The sequence below is a fragment of the Doryrhamphus excisus genome, chromosome 1, assembly GCF_030265055.1.
Source record: "Doryrhamphus excisus isolate RoL2022-K1 chromosome 1, RoL_Dexc_1.0, whole genome shotgun sequence".
Classification (NCBI taxonomy): Eukaryota; Metazoa; Chordata; class Actinopteri; order Syngnathiformes; family Syngnathidae; genus Doryrhamphus; species Doryrhamphus excisus.
Window position 1 is genome coordinate 18,119,398 of NC_080466.1, and position 18,671 is coordinate 18,138,068.

General features: G+C 44.3%; 2 protein-coding genes across 4 annotated transcripts in view; one reads left to right on the forward strand and one right to left on the reverse strand.

Annotated features, from left to right (window-relative positions):
* Nucleotides 1–17,620, reverse strand: part of trmt1 (tRNA methyltransferase 1) — a 25,864-nt gene extending 8,244 nt beyond the window's left edge. Inside the window, exon 1 of the mRNA XM_058065301.1 lies at nt 17,587–17,620. Coding sequence (XP_057921284.1) covers nt 17,587–17,605 — 19 coding nt within the window. The 5' untranslated portion in view covers nt 17,606–17,620. The remainder of the gene's footprint in view (nt 1–17,586) is intronic.
* nacc1b (nucleus accumbens associated 1, BEN and BTB (POZ) domain containing b) lies at nt 969–12,320 on the forward strand. Of its 3 annotated transcripts, none has more exons than XM_058065295.1 (8): nt 969–1,294; nt 7,403–7,553; nt 8,097–8,339; nt 8,423–8,614; nt 8,795–9,284; nt 10,289–10,586; nt 10,678–10,775; nt 10,865–12,320. In XM_058065295.1, exons 2-8 carry the CDS (start codon nt 7,428–7,430, stop codon nt 11,179–11,181), a joined length of 1,764 nt encoding a protein of 587 aa, XP_057921278.1. In that variant the 5' UTR covers nt 969–1,294; nt 7,403–7,427; the 3' UTR covers nt 11,182–12,320. The 3 variants fall into 3 exon arrangements, with proteins under 3 accessions (XP_057921278.1, XP_057921280.1, XP_057921277.1); XM_058065297.1 differs by having other exon boundaries at nt 969–1,172; XM_058065294.1 differs by lacking the exon at nt 969–1,294 and adding an exon at nt 1,318–2,244.
* Nucleotides 17,621–18,671: the final 1,051 nt, after the last annotated feature.

An 18,671-nucleotide genomic window follows, 5' to 3' on the forward strand; every position in this document is an offset into this window, starting at 1 on the left:
GAACATAATACTTGCTCACGGTGCAACAAAACGAAGACAACATATCCACAACAAGTTACAGTATCACATAAATCAACGAGTACGACTATGTGGGTGATTCACAACAACTAAGCGCTAAACATGACGTGTAACTTTAAAACGTTACTTCCAAAAGACCGCAAGACATGCTGGGTAGTCCAGCTGCAACCACAATATGAACTATGAACAATAAAATATTGGATATCGAGAGTATGTCAACTCAAATTAATTCAAATAACAAACCGATTCATGCTTTTTGGTGTTTTAACAAGAATCCCATCCTGTTTACCCTAATTTGGTGATAGTTTATAAATATGTGATAATAAATCATAAACTGTACAGCACAGGGAAAGCGGTGTTAAGTTTAAATTAAATACTTTGGAAAGAACGGGCGGGCCATATTCAAACACTTAGCGGGCCGGATGTGGCCCCTTGGTTGTAGTTTGCCCACCCCTGGTCTAGCTGAACCTCGTATCACCATTAGTTGCTTGAAAGGGACACTGAGGCGGCTCCACGGGAAACATAAGCGCAGTTGTCGCCGTAGCCTGACAACCAGGCTTAACCAGGCGATTCCATCTATTCTCCCATCTTTAATTATCATTTTTCATGTGCACCAAATATTTCAAAATTGTATGTGTTGCTTTGGAAGTTTCGGTATATTATTATGTGCATATTACACTGTTAAAAATGGGCATTGTTATTGTTTTTTTACTATTTTACGGAGAATATTGTCGAGATCATGTATTCAGATTTCATCCTAGCTACTCTGGATATCAGATAAATCGATAGTCATTGCTGGTGAAAAGTGAAATTACAGGAGATGTGGTCACGTGACTTAAACTAGCCGTCTATCTGATCGATGATTCTGCAATCTGTCTGCAACCTGGGGAAAAAGGAAGGAAGACAATCCCTCTTTGCCAGTACATTATGCCCACACCCCTTCGCCCCCTTCCCCCCCGTCAAGTACTAGTGTGTACGTGCATGCCTTCATGAGCACACGCACGCCATCACACACACACCGCTGCTGTAGAGAGTCCCAGCAATGAATGGCTGCCTGCGGCGCGGCGGAGGGACACACTAGCAGAACACGCGAGCTTCCCTGGTCCTCCTTGTTTCCTTCCTCCGCCAAGAACCACTTTCCAGCGGCCGAGGGGGTGAGTGAGCACTATCCGAGTAGCACGCACAGGTCGACGGTTGGGCCGCGCTGTGATGCCCTGTGGAACTCTGGTTCTTTTTTCATGGTGGACTTCTTTTTTTCAGGACAGTAAAGTGAATGGTAGGTGATGAATATCGTGTTGAAAAGCGAGGGGAGGTGGAGTGAAGAAGCCATTGTTGTTTTTAATTGTTTAACAGCACAGAAGTTGAGCTAGCTGCTATGGGGGGATGGGCCAATGGGCAAACTTTAAGCACCGACTCATCGCCGCGGGTTAGCCACCCCTCCTGCCGCTTCAATACCCCTGGTGAGGGGCTCCATGAGCCCTTCTTGCCACATGCCGGAACTTTCCAAAAAATACCGCTTCTTACAATAATTAGCGCTTATATCGTAATACAATTGTCACCGAACGCAATTAATTATCATTTTAATGTGATAAAGTTGCATCCAGACTATCCAATACTCATTCTGCCCGCTTGCCTCGCCATGCCGGTCGGACTTCGTCTGTCTGGCCCTCATTGGCGGTGCGTTGTGTCCCGGGATGACCTGTTGATGTCTGCTGAAGATGAAGCTCCGTAATCGATAACGAAAAGGGCGAGTTGTGTTGATCCACTGGAGCATTTTAATCAATGTTAAGTAACCGTGAGAAAGAACAATTTAGAGGAGGAGGGGGCAGCGGTGTGTCCCCTATGAAGCGGCGGTGTCTTTCGGCGCGATGCGAGGACAAGGAAGAAACCCGGAGAAGAAGCTAGCTGCTTTATTTAAACATTATATCTGTATATGTCCAGTGTTTTTTTTATTAAAAGGAACAATATCGACATCAAGTAGATAATCTTTTTTATGGTTCTTGGTCGTTTTCGCTGTGTCGTCGCCGCCCCCCTCCGTCTTTCCCTCCCTCCCGCCTGCCCGGCCCGGGCCAGCCGAGGACTCCCAAATCCTAGCGGGCATCGCGGCTGGCACACGACGGGGCACCGTGAGCTCTCTCTGACCTCGTCACTGGTGGTTTTCCCCCACCTCCCTCGTCTCCTCCCCGGTCGTCTGTCGGCGAGACACCGGCTGTGCTCGACTTCCAAGTGAGATCAATTGATTTTACATTTATGGGTTAACTTTCCTTTCTCGGCTCCAGTCCGTCGGGGGCGGGGGGAGGTTACAGCATAGCCTCATTTTGGTTGTCGTGTCCCCGCCACTGAGGTGAGGCCACTGACGTTGCCGTCCAGCCAGCCATTCGGGGGTTTGGTTGTGTAAATGTGATTTAAATGTGTCAGCTTCATGGAATTGTATGCATAGGTTAGGTAGGTGTGGTGGTAGCACTTAGCTTTAGCTTGCTACGTGCTAATAGGCCAAGAAAATGGTGACACTCACAGGAAGTGGACAAACTTTAAATGCCAAAATGTAAGCAAATGAAATTAGGTATGTAAAACATATGCCGTGAATTATCAGTAATGGTATGGGGAATGGGTAAGATTAAGTGAACTGTGCTTCTTCCTACTCCTTTTCAGACATTTTGAATTGTGCAAATGTAAACAAATTAACCATAACATACATTTAACATCCTTAATAATGCAAAGTGATCGATGCAGTGGTTTGCTTGCATTGCTTTGGCCTCTGTAGTGTGTCAGCATGTGTTTTAAATATTGCAGACTTTGTGGCAGGGTAAGTCAGTGGGGTGGGGGCGTGGGGGTGTCAGAGTGTTTAATGGGGCACAAAGGGGCCACAGTGCAAAGGTCAAGTAGCGGCAATTAACTTCCCTTTATGCTTCCTGGATGTCGTGGTGACCCCCACTGACCCGCCAGGAGGAAAAAGGTGGCGTGGCGTGTCGGGTGTCATTGGGTGACATCTCAATGCTTGCCGGAGTTTTAAAGTAGATCCTCGCCTGCATCGTCTCTGTTAATTCTATATTCTATAATACCTTTTGTGCAATGTAAAATTCAATCTTAAAAGTGTGTTATCAGCATTCATTCTTTAATAGGCACAATGCTTGTTGTCATGGCAACTGTCTGCTTATTATTCATGCAACGGTGCATATTTACACCTGGAAGCGACACAGGCGTCTTATTGTCGGAAGCGCCGTCTGTTCACTTGCTCACTTGAGGCCACGCAAAGTGCAAATGTCACATGGTGTGTTAATGGGGGATTTTCACCTCTTGTAGTACATTTTGGCATCTGTTTCAGGGGTCAAACCCAGGCTGTTTAAGGCTTTTTCTACACGTACATAAGCATGTCAATGTATGGATTGCTATCTTATCTTGAGGCTTGATTATGTGATTGTACAAATGAACAATGAAAGTAATATTTATATCTGTAATTACTGCTATATTCAGTATTAATTTATACCGTGTTTCTCTGTGGCTGTGCTGATTGTTTTTGGGGTTTTTTCTAGACAAGAGGTGTTTAAAGTTCAGCTCGGGGGGCCATTTGCATCACGCATCTCATTTTTAGTGTGTCGCAGTGTATCGTAAATACAGATGTACACACGCCTTCCCATCAGAAAAACCCCAAACATATGACGGTCCGTGTAAAGTAGTTTTGTGGTCATGTATACGTGCACCCATAAATGAATTAAAAAATGTAATTGTGGTCTGTAAACACAAGACCCACTCTATAGGATTATAACAACATAATACATTAAACAAACAAAGACAATGAAAATAAAATGGACTCTGTCTCTATTAGCAGAAATTGCACTTAAAATAGGTCATAACTCATCCATTTTCCACACCTCATTGGAGTCGTGGGGGTATGATGGAGCCTATCCCAGCTGACTTCGGGCGAGAGGCGGGGTACACCCTGGACTGGTCGCCAGCCAATCGCAGGGCACATATAGCCAAACAACCATTCACACGCACAGTAAAAAATAGACTCTGTTAAGAAAAAAGTACTAAAAGTACTAATAAAAAGCACACAAAAAAAAAGTTATGTAGTATATTGTTGAACTAATATAAGGGCTCATATTTGAGCTGGACCACATATCTGTGCTCATTCCTCACTTTTTTTAATGTGTTTTGTTAAGTGCTGCTTATCTCGCCATGCTTCCCATTTTTCTGTATGCAGACACTTTGGATCTGGACTGTCTGCAGTGCGTAGTGACAGTAGTGAGAAGTTATCGTACACACTGCAGACGCCCACCAAGTGCCGCTAACAAACATTACCGTTAAAACCACCAAAGCACGCAGAATGTGTGAAGACGGGAAGCTGTGTAAAATGGAATTGAATAGTTCCATTTCAATATGCGGTACGAGAACTATAAATAGGCCATGTTTACTGTGACACGTAGTCTTATTTCCACTTGCCTCCCAAATAATTAGCTGCTGTAAAGCTAACAAATTCATTATGACAAAGTGCCAATGCCCCTTCGTCCTCGACGTGGCACTCACGTGGGCGCCAGGCACAGGTCCAGCACTCGTTTAGCTCGCTTCTCTCAGCCCAGTCTCACATTCTTTTAATGAGGAGTTTGCGTGTGAATTTTTAAACAGCGGTGGAGATTTTTGGCAAGTGAGGTGCATCAACGCCATGTGAATCTTAAATGAGCAGCAATAATTCATATAAATGTTAAATGTTATTGTTTGCATTGCATTCAGGGGAAAACACCAAGGATTCATACTCGTGCAGCAGGAGCATTCTCCGAGCATTCTGCACTACTTTTGTTGACATAAAATTTAAATTTGATACCCAAAGGGATAATTTCTGTGAAAAATGGGTTATGTTGACATGTGTTGTTAATTTAATCATTATTACTAATCTGTGTGATACAACGGCAGCACCTTAACAACTACATTAAAACGTGCACACAGACAACCTCATGTTGACATGTTGGCAGATTTGTGAATTTTTGGTGAAATTTTTTTTGTAAGTAATGTGAAAGAGTTTGCTCCTTCCTGAGTTAACGGTATGAAAACGTTTGGGTACCATTTGTAATTTTCAAGATTTTCCTTTATAAATGACTGGTTGTTGGGATCAGCCTTTTCAGTTCTATCATATAGCAGACAAACACAGTAGCCACGTATACATGGAACCAAATAGTCCAATTCCATTCGGGTTATTTGCTCAAACGGAAAGAATGTAACCTTTGTATACACCTCATTCCGAAAGAAAAGTGCCAATCCGAATGAATATATAATCGGATTCACAGGGATGGAATATTCCATACCCCAATCTGATTGAGGTATCTTGTACCCGCTCAAACGGAAAGTTGTCAGACTGCGTTCTTCTTTGTGGTGTTTTTCTTCTTCCAGGGCTCTACATTAAAAACCAAAATGACTTGCCCATAGGGAATCCTTAAGGTGAGAACTACTTGCCCGAACTTGCCCCATGTAAAATGAAAGGACTGCCATAATGATATCATGTAATTTTTTGTGGCATCACATGAGAATCTCAAATAAATAAAATAATAAATAATACCTTACACATGGTAGTCGTAGTAAGCAGTGATATTTATAAGTTGCGCACCACAATGAAACATTATTGAATAGACACATTTGTGTACTAGTAAAGTGTTTTTAATCCAGAAAAAAATGCTCAATGGTCAAACAACAATTTGTGAAGCAAAGGTGAGAAAAATACACAGAGAAATGGAAACGCTAGATTTTGTAGCTTGTGCAAAATCAGCACTTGGTATTGGATCTAATGGGTGGTGTTTCATTGTGACCACTTCAAATTGTCACAGCAATGTGATACACTCACCTGTGCCATCATTTGATTTGCTGCCGCTAATAAAATACTTGTTTAGGAGGCACTGCTTCATCACTTTTTGCTGTTTCCTTCAGAATTAGACGATGTTGGCAGCGACGCCATGATGGATGTTTTCCTAGTCAAACGATCGCTGATTGGTTGATCGCGAACAACGGGTGTGGGTAAAACGCGGACTGTGGATTACGGACCGCGGTCTAAATAAACGATTCTGATTGGTCCATTGCAAGGATTGGTTTGCAAATTACCACCGGAATTACGTAGTCCATGTTTTACCAACACCCAACAAGAACCGCTGTAAAAAAAAAAACTCTTGGCAGTATGGCATGCCAAAGTGCACTTGCCCGACGGGAATATTAATGATTAGATTTACTTGCCCGAATTTTGTTTTAACTTGCCCCGGGCCATCGGTACATCGTTATTGTCGAGCCCTGTCTTCTGTTGTTTATTGGTGGTTGGCAAGCAGCTTTCGTGTGCATTAGCGCCATCTGTGGAACAGAATCTAAACCCTTCTATACGCCATTCACAAGTCCAGTTTTATTAAAAAAGAAAATACATATCTATATAAAACATGTGCCAAGCTTAATTATAAAATATTAGCAAGATTGAACTTTATCTTTTCCTGTTCCCGTGTGCGTTCTTTCAGCGAATGCTAAGATATGACGTAACACGCAGCTCGAGACGTTCTTCGATTTAAAAAAATGGAGGCGAGCAATCGGCACTGGACTGCTGCGGAAAGTTTGTTTTTGATTCAAACTAAATTTCAAGACTGGACGAACAAAAAACTGGCAATACGGAGTTATTCCAACAAGTGAAAGAAAAACTCGAAGAAGTCGGTATCACGTGATGTTGGTGTTTACGCTTTACTGCGCATGCCCCATTGACTATTCTGGTTCATTATAGCGGCGCATGTAGACACGTGATTGGAATATTCCTTTCCATGTGTACCATTGCTTTCGGAAAGGTCAAAAACTCCTCATGTAAATGTGGCTACTGCTCAAGAATCAGTGACAAAGCTGAAATGTATATAACTTTTTAGCATGTCTACATGTGTTCCTTTGCAAAATATCAAAGTAGCAAAGTTGCATCCTTTCATTTTTCACTGTGTGTGCCTCACTGGAAAAAGTTTGGACACCCCTGATCTATAGAGTACAACTTTGGTCTTGTGTAAAATGATAGCAGGATGAAAATATCCTACTTTATGTGTCGTTGAAACCAAACTAATCTATTATTAAGGACGGATTATTTCATGTCTGGTTGAATGTTGGTCCACTTTTGATCACAGCTTGTTGTGATGCGTTGCTGTGACGGTGAAGTAGACGCGTTATATAAGCGACTTTGTTTTGACCGAGCAGTGGGAAAGAGAAGTGGGCCAGAAATCATCCGAACACTCATTTTGAAGTGGTGCAGTAAGGTAAAAAAAAAACAAAGCCATACCCCAAAAATGGACTACATTTGGGGTTTAGAAGTCCGGTTGTTGACTGAATATTGAAGTCTTTAATCATCACAAAGGGATTTTTCTCACATTGTTGTGGACCCTCACAGACCCCGTGGTGCTGGGCACAGCGTTATGGCTCAGACGCTACAGATGGCGATCCCCAACTTTGGCAACAACGTCCTGGAGTGTCTGAACGAGCAGCGTTTGCAGGGCCTCTACTGTGACATCTCTGTGGTGGTCAAGGGACACGCCTTCAAGGTCAGACTCTTTCCTAAGCCAATTGAGTGAATGTTTGATAACAAATAGTTTATGTTCTTAGGACGGCGTTGACGTACAGTACATGGTAGTGGGACAGTATTTAATGTGTGCACGAGATCTTTAAGAAATGTACAAACCATCTTCTTTTCATATTGTTGTCCCTGGTAGAAGAGCTAGAGCGGCACGCCTGCAGAGAGCCTGCATTGCTCATTTTCCCAGAGTTCAGTCGACCAAATCGTTTTTTTGAAGATGTACAGTCGAGTTTAATTAGTCCCTCAGTGATTGCAGTGCAAGTCAGTTGGTGAGATAAGAAAATAAATTGCCGGAGTCCTCATTTGAATGTTTTTCCAGCAGTCCAACGCAGCCTCCCCACTCCTCTGTCAGGAGCTTCGGGTGTAAAGTTTTAAAAGGTGTCGTTTATCTCTGGAGGGGCAATTTAATTCACAGCCAGCAGTAATACATCAGACGCCGTAAATAAAATGCAAAGATAACAACAACAAGAAATAATTATTCTCAAAAGTACTTTTGCCCTCCACTCCTTAGGCGCACCGTGCTGTGCTGGCCGCCAGCTCCTCGTACTTCCGGGACCTGTTCAATGCTGGCGGGAAGAGCTCGGTGGTGGAGCTGCCGCCCGCCGTGCAGCCACAGAGCTTCCAGCAAATTCTAGCCTTCTGCTACACGGGCCGCCTCAGCATGAACGTGGGCGACCAGTTCCTGCTCATGTACACGGCCGGCTTCCTCCAGATCCAACAGATCATGGAGAAGGGCACAGAGTTTTTCCTCAAGGTACTAGCCAAAAAGAGGGACTGGGATCAGGAAAGACGACAACAACGTGGATTGAATTGTAAATGTGTCCTTTGCTTCCGCAGGTCTCGTCCCCGAGCTGTGACTCACAGGGTCTCCACACAGAAGAGACAGAGCCTCAGAGTCCGGTCACACCAATGGTAGGAGGGGCCGGCGGGCCCCCGGCTTCTGGCAGACCCGCCTCTTGTCTGACACCCCTCCCCTTGGTGCACAAGGTCAAGACGGAACAGACGGCCGCTACACCTCAGCCTCAACAGGTAGACCTCCTCACTTCTTGACGTACTTCTTCCTGTAGATTCCATTTTGAGTGTATGAGTGAGCCTCCACATGCAGGAAAGAAAAAGCTTGCTGTATCTGGCAACTTTGTACCGCCACCTACAGGACTGGAGTGGAACAGTAAGATTGTTCAATCCAATGAAATGATCCGTTCTCTGCAGACGGAGGGATTCCCCTACTCCGTGGTCTGCATCCCGGTGGCCAAGCGACTGTGGGAGGGGGGCAACCGCGACGGTGGAGGCGGCTCTGGAGCGGGAGGCGGCCAAAGGAAGGCTCCTCGCTACTCTTCCTCGTCATCCTCTTCATCGTTCTCCTCCAGCACCGCTACCCAGGAGTCGTCTGGGCAGGGTGCTCTGGCCTCCAATGCACCCCTATTGCCTGGTGGGGGCGGAGTCAGCAGTAACCCCAACAGCAGCAATAACGGCAGCGCCGCCGCCGCCGCCACTACCACAAACAACAACAACAATCAAAATGGTGGCACCCCTGAAGGGACGAGTCCGGGCACGTTCAGCCTGTATACGAGCGACTCGCCCATCAGTTACCACGACGACGAGGAAGAAGACGAGATGGCCGATGAGAGCGCAGAGGAACAGTACAGACAAATCTGCAACATATACACCATGTACAGCATGCTCAACGCCAACACTGCAGGTCAGAACTGTTTGATATTATTGTTGCACCGTTAGATTCCGGCCACACTCGCGTAGCACCATCGGAGTTGCACAACATGGCGCGGCGACTGCTACAGCATATAGACAACGTGTACTTCCATTCTGGGTTCTTTCCTCCAGGGCTTTAACCTAAGACAGGGGTCTCAAACTCAATTTACCTGGGGGCCACTGGAGCTAGGGTCTGGGCAAGGCTGGGCCGCATCAGGTCCCCCCCCCAAAAAAAAACCCATTTATTAAAAAACAGAAAAATATACAAACTTTTTCAGTGCTTTGGTTCCAATTTTCTACAATAAAAGCTCTGATAAAACATTCCACTGTTCTCAAATATCAATTTTTATTTTTCTGCACAAAATAAGATGAAAAATAAATCAAGAATAAAGAAAATCAATCAATCAGTAATAAATAAATATAATAATAATAATAAAACGGCAAATAATAAAAACTTAAACCACATATAGTTGGTGGGTAGACAAATTATTTTTTTCAGATTAAAATTAACAAACATTATTATTATTTTATTTACAACATATTGCGCAACTGCAGGGTCTTGAGACACATGCTAACTCGCAAACTAGAGAGCTAGCGACCTAAACGGTAGCCTTCAAGTCATTTCCTTTAAACTTAAAAAAGCCCAAAACTTACCACTTCCACACGAATAGGGAGGATAACTATTAACAGTTATTTAACCTTTAACATGAACATTAATCAAACGTAATAATTTTTTCTGGGTACATGATATCATACAGCATCCATATCAAACTTGCGCGGGCCGCACTAACAAGGCGGGGGCCTCAAACTAGTGTCCTCCGGGCCATATTTGGCCCGCGGGCTGCATGTTTGAGACCCCTGACCTAAGACATCGCTCTCAAAATCCAATTTGAAAACCTTTCTAATTAAGTGATGGATCAATGTGGTCCAAAGAACCAGAAAGAGAACCTTTACAGTACAATCAGGGGTCCGCTAACTTCTCATTTCGCCCCTCAGCGACCGGGGAAAAGGTGGAGGCTCTCCCAGACGCTGCCCCGGACTCGGGTGGTGGCCGGGGTGGCAGAGGTGGACGAGCCAGACAGGAGCTGGCATCGCTGCCGTCAGAGCTCATCAGCCAGATTGGCAACCGCTGCCACCCGAAGCTCTACGAGGAGGGCGACCCCGCCGAGAAGCTGGAGCTGGTGAGCGGCACCTCGGTGTACATCTCGCGTGCCCAGCTCATGAACTGCCACGTCAGCGCCGGCACCCGCCACAAAGTCCTGCTCAGGCGACTGCTCGCCGCCTTCTTTGACAGGTGAGCAGCAAACCGCACCCAAAAATTTAGCACTTCCTGTTTCTGATCCTAATAGAATGGTCGGGAAGTTCACAGTGTTTTCTTTCCACAGGAGCACTCTGGCTAACAGTTGTGGTACCGGCATCCGCTCATCAACCAATGACCCGAGCCGCAAGCCGCTGGACAACAGAGTGCTGCACGCCGTTAAATGTGAGTCACCTGACACTCCGTAAATTTCACACCGTCACCGCCCTGCCTCCCATTTTCATCCCTTCTTTGTCTTCACCTCCATCCTTCAGTCTACTGTCAGAACTTCGCGCCGAGCTTTAGGGAGAGCGAGATGAACGCCATTGCCGCCGACATGTGCACCAACGCTCGCCGTGTGGTCCGAAAGAGCTGGATCCCCAAACTCAAACTCCTGATGGCCGACAGCGACGCCTACTCCACGTTTCTTGCCGACAGCGTAAAGATGGAGGCCGACGGGCTGGGCGGAGAGCAAGGCTTTGATGCTGCTTCCTTGGATGCCGTGGCGGCCGCCGGTGCCAACAGTAACGAAGCGGGCGGGGGAGCAGACACCCTCCAGGGGGCGGGAGGAGACGGCAGCACTTTGTTTTGAGTGAGTGAACTGACCAATATTTGGACAGATGGGGGGAGGGAGGGGGGAGGAGCAGCGATGAGGTTTTTCTGGTGTCGCTGCTTCTGTTGTTTGGGGATTTTTCTTTCCTTGCTTTCTATCTTCACCCAGCTTTGATCTTCGCCGACGTTTACTCGCTTGCCTCGATGTTGTCCCTCCCAAAGTGTCCGTGACAGGAGGTGGAGCGCCCCCCTCCCGAGTCTTGCGCGCGCCCCCGAGTCTTGCCCCCCACCCCACCCTTCTGCATGTTGTCATGGAGGTTCCTCTCCTGCCAAAATCTGACATTCCCAGGAGAGGCGTGACCAAGTCACATGTGCGCTAACACTGTTGTTGTCATACTGAATGTACAAGCAGGGGTTGGGGGGAGGGGGCTTCACCTCGTCCCCACCCCTGCTGACGGGTCCAGAAGAACGACGCAAGTTTGTTTACGTTAAACTTTAAATGTGTGCTGTTCCAACAATGTTGGTCAAAGACCTGCGCTACTTCCTGTCCGCTGAGATCTGCTGATTCCTCAGAGAAATGTTGAACAATCCAGAGTCGGGGTTGGGTGGGGTGTGGGGGGGCGGTGGTGGATTTATACCCTTTTTAATGTAAAAATCCTTCTAACAAGGCGTGAGAAGCCATGCCAGCAAGTCGAACCTTTTGTTGATGAGGTTAGGAATCCCATTTTAGATTTCTACATCAACGTTGCCATAGAAACCAACTTCTCTAAGACTCACAAATACAGAGAACCTCATTGTCACCTCTCCAACATGTCAGCTTTTGTTCAAGGAGACGTTGGGTTCTGCGTTGACTCGGACTACTTCGAAACCTTAAAACTTTAAATATTTGGACGGTAAACGTCAAGCACCTTACCGTGCGGGGTGGCATCCCGAGTGTTGCTGTCAAGCGTCGGACTGTTTAGCGTCAATGTCGTCTTTTGGACTTTTGCCGCTAGTTAAACTGTCAAACCCCCCCCCCCCCCCTCAAAGTAAACCTTGAAGGCGCCGTCCAATCGAGACCAGTGTTTTTTAAAATGTGTATATTCAGGCTAGTGTTATTTAAAAACAATATTTGAGGTACACTGTTTTTTTTTATATTTAAATGTGATTTAAGAGGCTTTAAGGCAAAGGACCCCCCCCCCCCCCCCAAATAAAAATGGTACAATCGCAACTTACTGAAACAGAGAACCCACACTACTGCCACATCAGAATCGGTAGTAGAACATCTACCTGTGCCTTTCATACAGAGAGCCCAGCAAAAGCGCAATATTGCCGTACCCGAATACGCTTTCAATGACTGCATCCCCTCAATTAGATAACGACGTCTGCACCTTCTCCCCTGAAACCAGAGCGCCGTCTTTTTAAAACAGGCTTTAAAGGGGACGTGGGGGTGGGGGGCGTAGGGGGGGCTTTCCAAGGGCAGTTTTCACATTTTTTTTGTTGTCTAAAACCTGCCACCTTGTTAAATCGGACGTATTCGCCGTTGCCGACAGAGGGAAGACGAGGACAGGACAGCGTGACCCCCCCCCCCCCCCCCCCCCATGAGCAAGGCTGGGGGGGTTATACGTACACAATGTATATGTAATGAATGCGTATTAAGACTGGCTGCTTATGTGGAGGCTTTGTGTGCTCATGTGTGCGCGCATGCATATTAATGTATGGTTTTTTTGTCTTCTCTTGTGTGTGTGTGTGTGTGTGTGTGTCTGTCTGTCTGTCCCCAAGCCAGCCACAATGCTTTTCAATCTATGTGCCGCATACGTGTGTGTCTGGCTGCATCGTGCACTGATTGCGCATGCTTGTCACTGCGTGGGTGGATGTGTGTGTGTGTTTGTGTGTGTGTGTAGACATTGTTTGTTTTTGTCTGCCTCACACCTTTTTCCGACACACACATCATACATTTATTTTATATAAATATAAGGTATTAAAAAGCGCATCCATCAGAATGGATGGGATGGATTGTACAGTATTCCAATTGATGTTTGATAAATTGCATCATGAAGCAATGGAGTGCACCGCTTGGCTGCAGCCAGCAGAGGCGCTGTTGATTCAGTCTTGGATACTTTGTTGTCGAAAGAACGAGCGTTACATGCCTTCATTCTTTCATTCTTTCATTTTCATTTCCTTCATTTGTCGATTTTACAGTATCATCTTTTTCGCTTATTGCCTAAAATAACATCAGGGAGAAATGTGCCTCAAAAGTCATGCTTATTTTATACATTTAAATATTGGAAATAAGGAATTATATTCCATAGCAGAGTACATTTAGGGTGGGCGTAGACATTGATTAGGAACTGAGTGATTGTGTGAAGCAATTATTGAATTGCGTTAATTTTTTTAATAATTCATTTATTGTAATAGTCATGAATTAAAATGTATATGCAGTATGTACTGTATTTAACATTTTTAAGACAAAATTTTTAAGTTTTAGCAGGACAATCATGTGTCAAAGAAAAGCACGGACAACAACTGTGTTTTAGGGCCACATTGAGGAAAAAAAACGTCCTTACCCCACCGCCTCCACATGGCCAAGGCCAAAGGTCACATGAGTCCCCCATTTTTCTCCTAAATTTACTCCATTTATTTTACTACTCCGTTGTAACAGGCATTGCCCGAGACCTTTGTCCTTGGGCAAAGGTAATATTACAACTTTTTTCCTAAATTTACAAAAAAAATTGTAAATGTACTGTATGTCTTTGTACTCATAAATTGAACTTTTTTCCCATAAATGTACAACTTTTTTCTCGTAAATATTCGACTTTTTTGTCATAAATGTACAATTTTTTTCTTGTAAATATTCAACTTCATTGTCATAATCGTATGTTATTTTTCTTGTAAATGTTCGACTTTAGTTTTTTCAATGTGACCCTAATACTACAACACCCTAACAGACAAAGCAAGGTAAAATGACATCCATGAGTTAAATGAATGAATGTGTCAATACAACGATAACAATATTCAATGTGCAAACTCACTTCATGACCTTAAAAAAACAAAACAAGTAAAGCCAAATAAAAAGTAGGCAGATGACAATAAACATCGGTGAAGTTAATTTTATAAAATCTAATAATCCAGAGGATATTTTTAGTATCAGTCGCTATCTTAAAACTCTAAGCGCCACTCGATTTACTACGATTTTTATTGAAATATAAAAAATAAAGCATTTTCTTGTGCTACTTAACCGCCACCAGCAGGGGCGCTGTTGTTACAGTCATTTAATTTGTGATGTAGTAAAATAATTGATTTGAGGTCTGTGCGCCTGGACGCTTTTGACTCTTGATATTTTTGCTTGTTTTTGTAAATGTCTGTTTGCTGCACTTTCCCACACTGCTCTCTTTTGTTGTCATATTCTCTATCGCACACACACACACGCACACACACCTGTGCAAGGGTGGGTGTCTGTCATGGTTGTTTTGTTTGTGTTTACGGCACCAAAAAAGCAGCCAGTCTGATGATGATGATGATGATGATGGTGATGATGAGGAGGCGGGTCTCAGCCTGTCCTCGTTTTTTCCCCACTGGCAGCCAATCGGAAGCGTCCTCACAAGAAGCGCCGCCAATCAGCGGGCTAACATTGACCAGACTGTTGAACCGAGGCAGCCAAAATTCTAGTCGTGGCAGACTTGGAGGAGGAGGAGGGGAGGAGAGAGGCGTGTGAGGGTTGGGGGGAGGGGGGGGGTGTAGAAGAATCTCCCAGGACAGACAAGGCACTGCGGCAGTCTGCCATCACACGAGCGAAGCCACAATCCAGACAAAGAGACAGGAGGAGGAGGAGGTGCTCGTCCAACATAAACACCTGCATGTGCGTTTGTTTATGTAAGTGCCCTCTGCAGATGGGCGGGGCTTAATGACTCTAGCTGTACTGTACAGACACGCTAATGACACAAAGGATGAAGTTTTAAACAGGCGCTGGTGGTGGTGGGGGGGTTGGAATTGCACTGAAAGGATCGGAGATGACGCCTCCCTGAAGCACTGCGGTACGATCATGACAGGAACACGTCTTGTCGTTTTTTTCCATGGCGCCAAACATCACAGGATGTGTTGCCTAATAGTCTGTGTCCGTCAGCACCAAGATGGCGGAACACATAGAGGGCCTCGCTCTGCGTACCGAGTTACTCCCGCCGTACACTGAATACATGAAGGACGTATGAAATATAGTCCCAACAACGCCGAGAAATAATGACGCCACTGTACCGTTTAATTATCACGGTCGGATTCATAGGAGCCGATCCTTTTACATGTTCAAAGATACCATCCTAGCCTCCATGATGGCCGCCACAGGCTTACATCCACTTTCCCACATAGCTAATATGACTTTTTCTTTTCTTTGATGCACCAGAAGGGTCAAAGTGTACATTTACATTTACACACATCGATCCATCACAGTCACATGACTTAAGGACGTGTCCGCATGAAGTTAATATTTCTCGGAATGGTTGTTTTGGGGTCTGAATCAATGAAAATGTGCAACATTACCTCATGTTTTTAGCAACAGACTAGAAATGGAACCGTATACGATATATGGGATACACCACCACTGCATCCCACACGGTGTTGATCCCGTTTCTATCATGTTTTCCGAATGCTGGAAATCAATCCAAATTTTGGAAATATGTTTTCATGTGGACATATCTTATTTGTATTCTTATACATGTTTATACATTCATGATGAGTACATTTTTAACCCCTGATGTAAGGACATATGAGAAATACCTGTATTTGCTTTGGTGACTCAAATCAGTGAAGGGATGTTGCCCCCTACTGGCCCGGCATGCGTATTACACTCATGAGTATATAATATTGACAACTTGTTCATTTACAATTTAGCAAGGCATCCCATTATGATGTTGCTAAGGAGGAGGAGCAATCACCTGACTGGACAGAAATAGCTGGGTTCCATTTGGGAAGAAGTGATTCAACATTTCACTAGAAGTCTTTTTTTTTATTATTATTTTTGGATTAAGTTTTCTACGTTTGAGTTTGTGTACAGTATGTAGTGTGTTGAAAGACGAGCCGGTACTAATAATTAACTTTTGTAACGATAGCGGCTGAGATTCTGTTAGTTGTAAAATAGTCGTAGAGAAAGAGAACCACATATTTTTGCATCATTGTATGGCTGAGGTGCTGGGGAAGTGGGCGGGGTTTTGTTTGTTTTGTTTTGTTTTTGCTATCGGTCGTACTGTACTGCCATTGCGGTGCTATGAGAGGAGACGGGCGGGGACGAGTGGACGACAAACAAAAGAAAAAAAAACACCCTCGTTGATAAAAATCCAATCAATCCAAAGCGAAAGTTTACTTAAAAGCGGCGGCAGTTGCCTGAATGTTATTTTTTTTCCTCGCTCCCCTGGTGGCCGACATCTGCCACTGCAGCTTAGAGCAAATGGGGGCTTAGCAGCTGCAGTGCCTGTCATCGGCCACCAGATGGCGATTGTCCCAGTAAGCAATTGTAATTTTGTTTATGAAAGTCTTCATCACTGTATTCATGCGAGCACCTTAAAAGCACAGCGCCGCCGCTTGTTTACGCGACGTTAACCCCCCCAAAGCCAAAAAAAGTGCCCCCCAAGACCAAATACGTTCTCGTCCACGTGTGACTCCGCCCGTCTGTCTGTCACCGCCCGGCCACAGGGGGAGCTAAAGTGACCAGGAGTGCTAGTATTTTTTTTTTTTTTTAAGAAAGCACCTTTGGGTGAGCGCTTTCTTGTCTCACCGCAAGATGGCGCCAAAGCCCTTTGCACCTTTCTGAGTACGCTGACTGTGTCACTTCCTGTCTGTGGCTAGGGTGTCTGATGTGGGGGGAATCTTTTTGTATGGTTTATTTTTTTGTTTGTTTTTAATGTTTTTGTACTCTTTTTGATAAGTTGTTTTCTCTTTTAATGACATTCATGTTCACAAAAAAAAGCACGTCTCGACTTTGTGTGGTGGGCGGAGCTAATTTACTAGCTAGAATGACTTGAGCATTATTTTTTTGACTCCTTTGGTGTTTTTTGAGGAGAATCCTGAGAAGATAAAATAAGTATATATGACCTGGTTGCAGTTTTTAGACATGAATGTTGACGGAGAAATCCACCCTAGAAAAGACCCGCGCTTTCAGACACTGACCAAATTGTGTCGTCAATCCAAACATGGCGGCCACTTGTTGTAAACGTAAAGCAATTAAGTACCAGCTCATACGAGAGAACATTCTGGAACGCTTGACGCTTGAAGGGGTGGATTTTTCTTGCTTTAGAACCCCATGGTGGTCAATATATATATAAAAAAAAGCTATGTATCATCGTCACTCAATCATCGCCTCAGTCTTCAAACACCAGAGACACACACACACTCAGACCTCTGAAGAACCTCGCACACACACTCTTAAGACGTGTGTGCCAGTTTTCTACAGTTTTTCTACACAACAAAAGCAGTTTACCTCGGAAGCTTTCAGCCATTGTCTGACCTTTTGAACGCTGCACAGCTCACCACCTCATGCAAAACACAGTCTTACCTCACAGGAAGTGTGGGCGGGGCTTACACGTACCCACGGCAACCGCTCTGTCTCTGGTGTTCCTCCTGTCACAGTGAATACAAATAAATATATGAATATAAAAATATATTCAAATGTATATCAGCACATATATAAAAGCACTATGTTGGAATGTGCACTCGCAGCATGACGAGCTTTTATTGATTTTTTTTTGGTAATTGTTTTTGATTAATCACACAGGAAACAAGCAGTTTTTTTTAAAGGTCATTTATTTAAAAAAAACAAATGCAGTAAACGTCTCACCCCCCCTCCCACCACCTTGTATATGTCAGTGCCCCCCCACACCACCATGTGTTCTAAGTGCCAATTACTTGTGAATTCCTGTGACCAGTAAGAAATAATTGCACATTAAATACTGTGTTTGAAGACAAAAGAAAGCATACTGATTGAAATATGAGGATACAATCTCAATAATAAAATAAATCAAATGTTTGTAACCAAACACGTCGCTTTGATTCTTGGAATATTTTTCTTGTAAAATGACAACTTTATCCTCCAATTATCATTTTTTTTCAGTTACAGTTTATCAAATTACGACTCTTCTTCAATATATTACAAAGTTTAAAATTTTCACCAATTTTATTTCATCATGTCAGCCTTTCATTCGCACTCAAACAGCTTCCATAGTGACTCGTTGTTTTATGCGAACCGATGCTTTATGAAAGTGATGACGTCACCAATCTGTCGCCGTCACGTGACCACAAATGCTCGTGGCTTGGTATAACTCACCCAAGTCGACATATTCCAGACGTTTTGTTGTATTATACTTCAAAATTACTCACAGAGGTAATTCCACTTTCTTTAGAAAAGGCTTGGAAGGCGACGGACATTTTGTATGTCACGTGGTTCCGTGTGTTTGTTTACAGCACAGACACAGACGCCACAACGTCTTCGCCGCCATATTGGATGTGTCAAGGCCGAGCTGTAAATGTACTTACTTACATGAAGACTTTATACAAAACATTTTAAGT

What these genes read in the sequence shown, in the direction of transcription:
- nacc1b (XM_058065294.1), top strand. Translation starts at nt 2,012, where the DNA reads ATGGTTCTTGGTCGTTTTCGCTGTGTCGTCGCCGCCCCCCTCCGTCTT. An exon ending in TCAAGGGACACGCCTTCAAG is followed by an intron (nt 7,554 to 8,096) that starts GTCAGACTCTTT and finishes TCCACTCCTTAG; the next exon opens with GCGCACCGTGCTGTGCTGGC. An exon ending in AGTGCTGCACGCCGTTAAAT is followed by an intron (nt 10,776 to 10,864) that starts GTGAGTCACCTG and finishes TCCATCCTTCAG; the next exon opens with TCTACTGTCAGAACTTCGCG.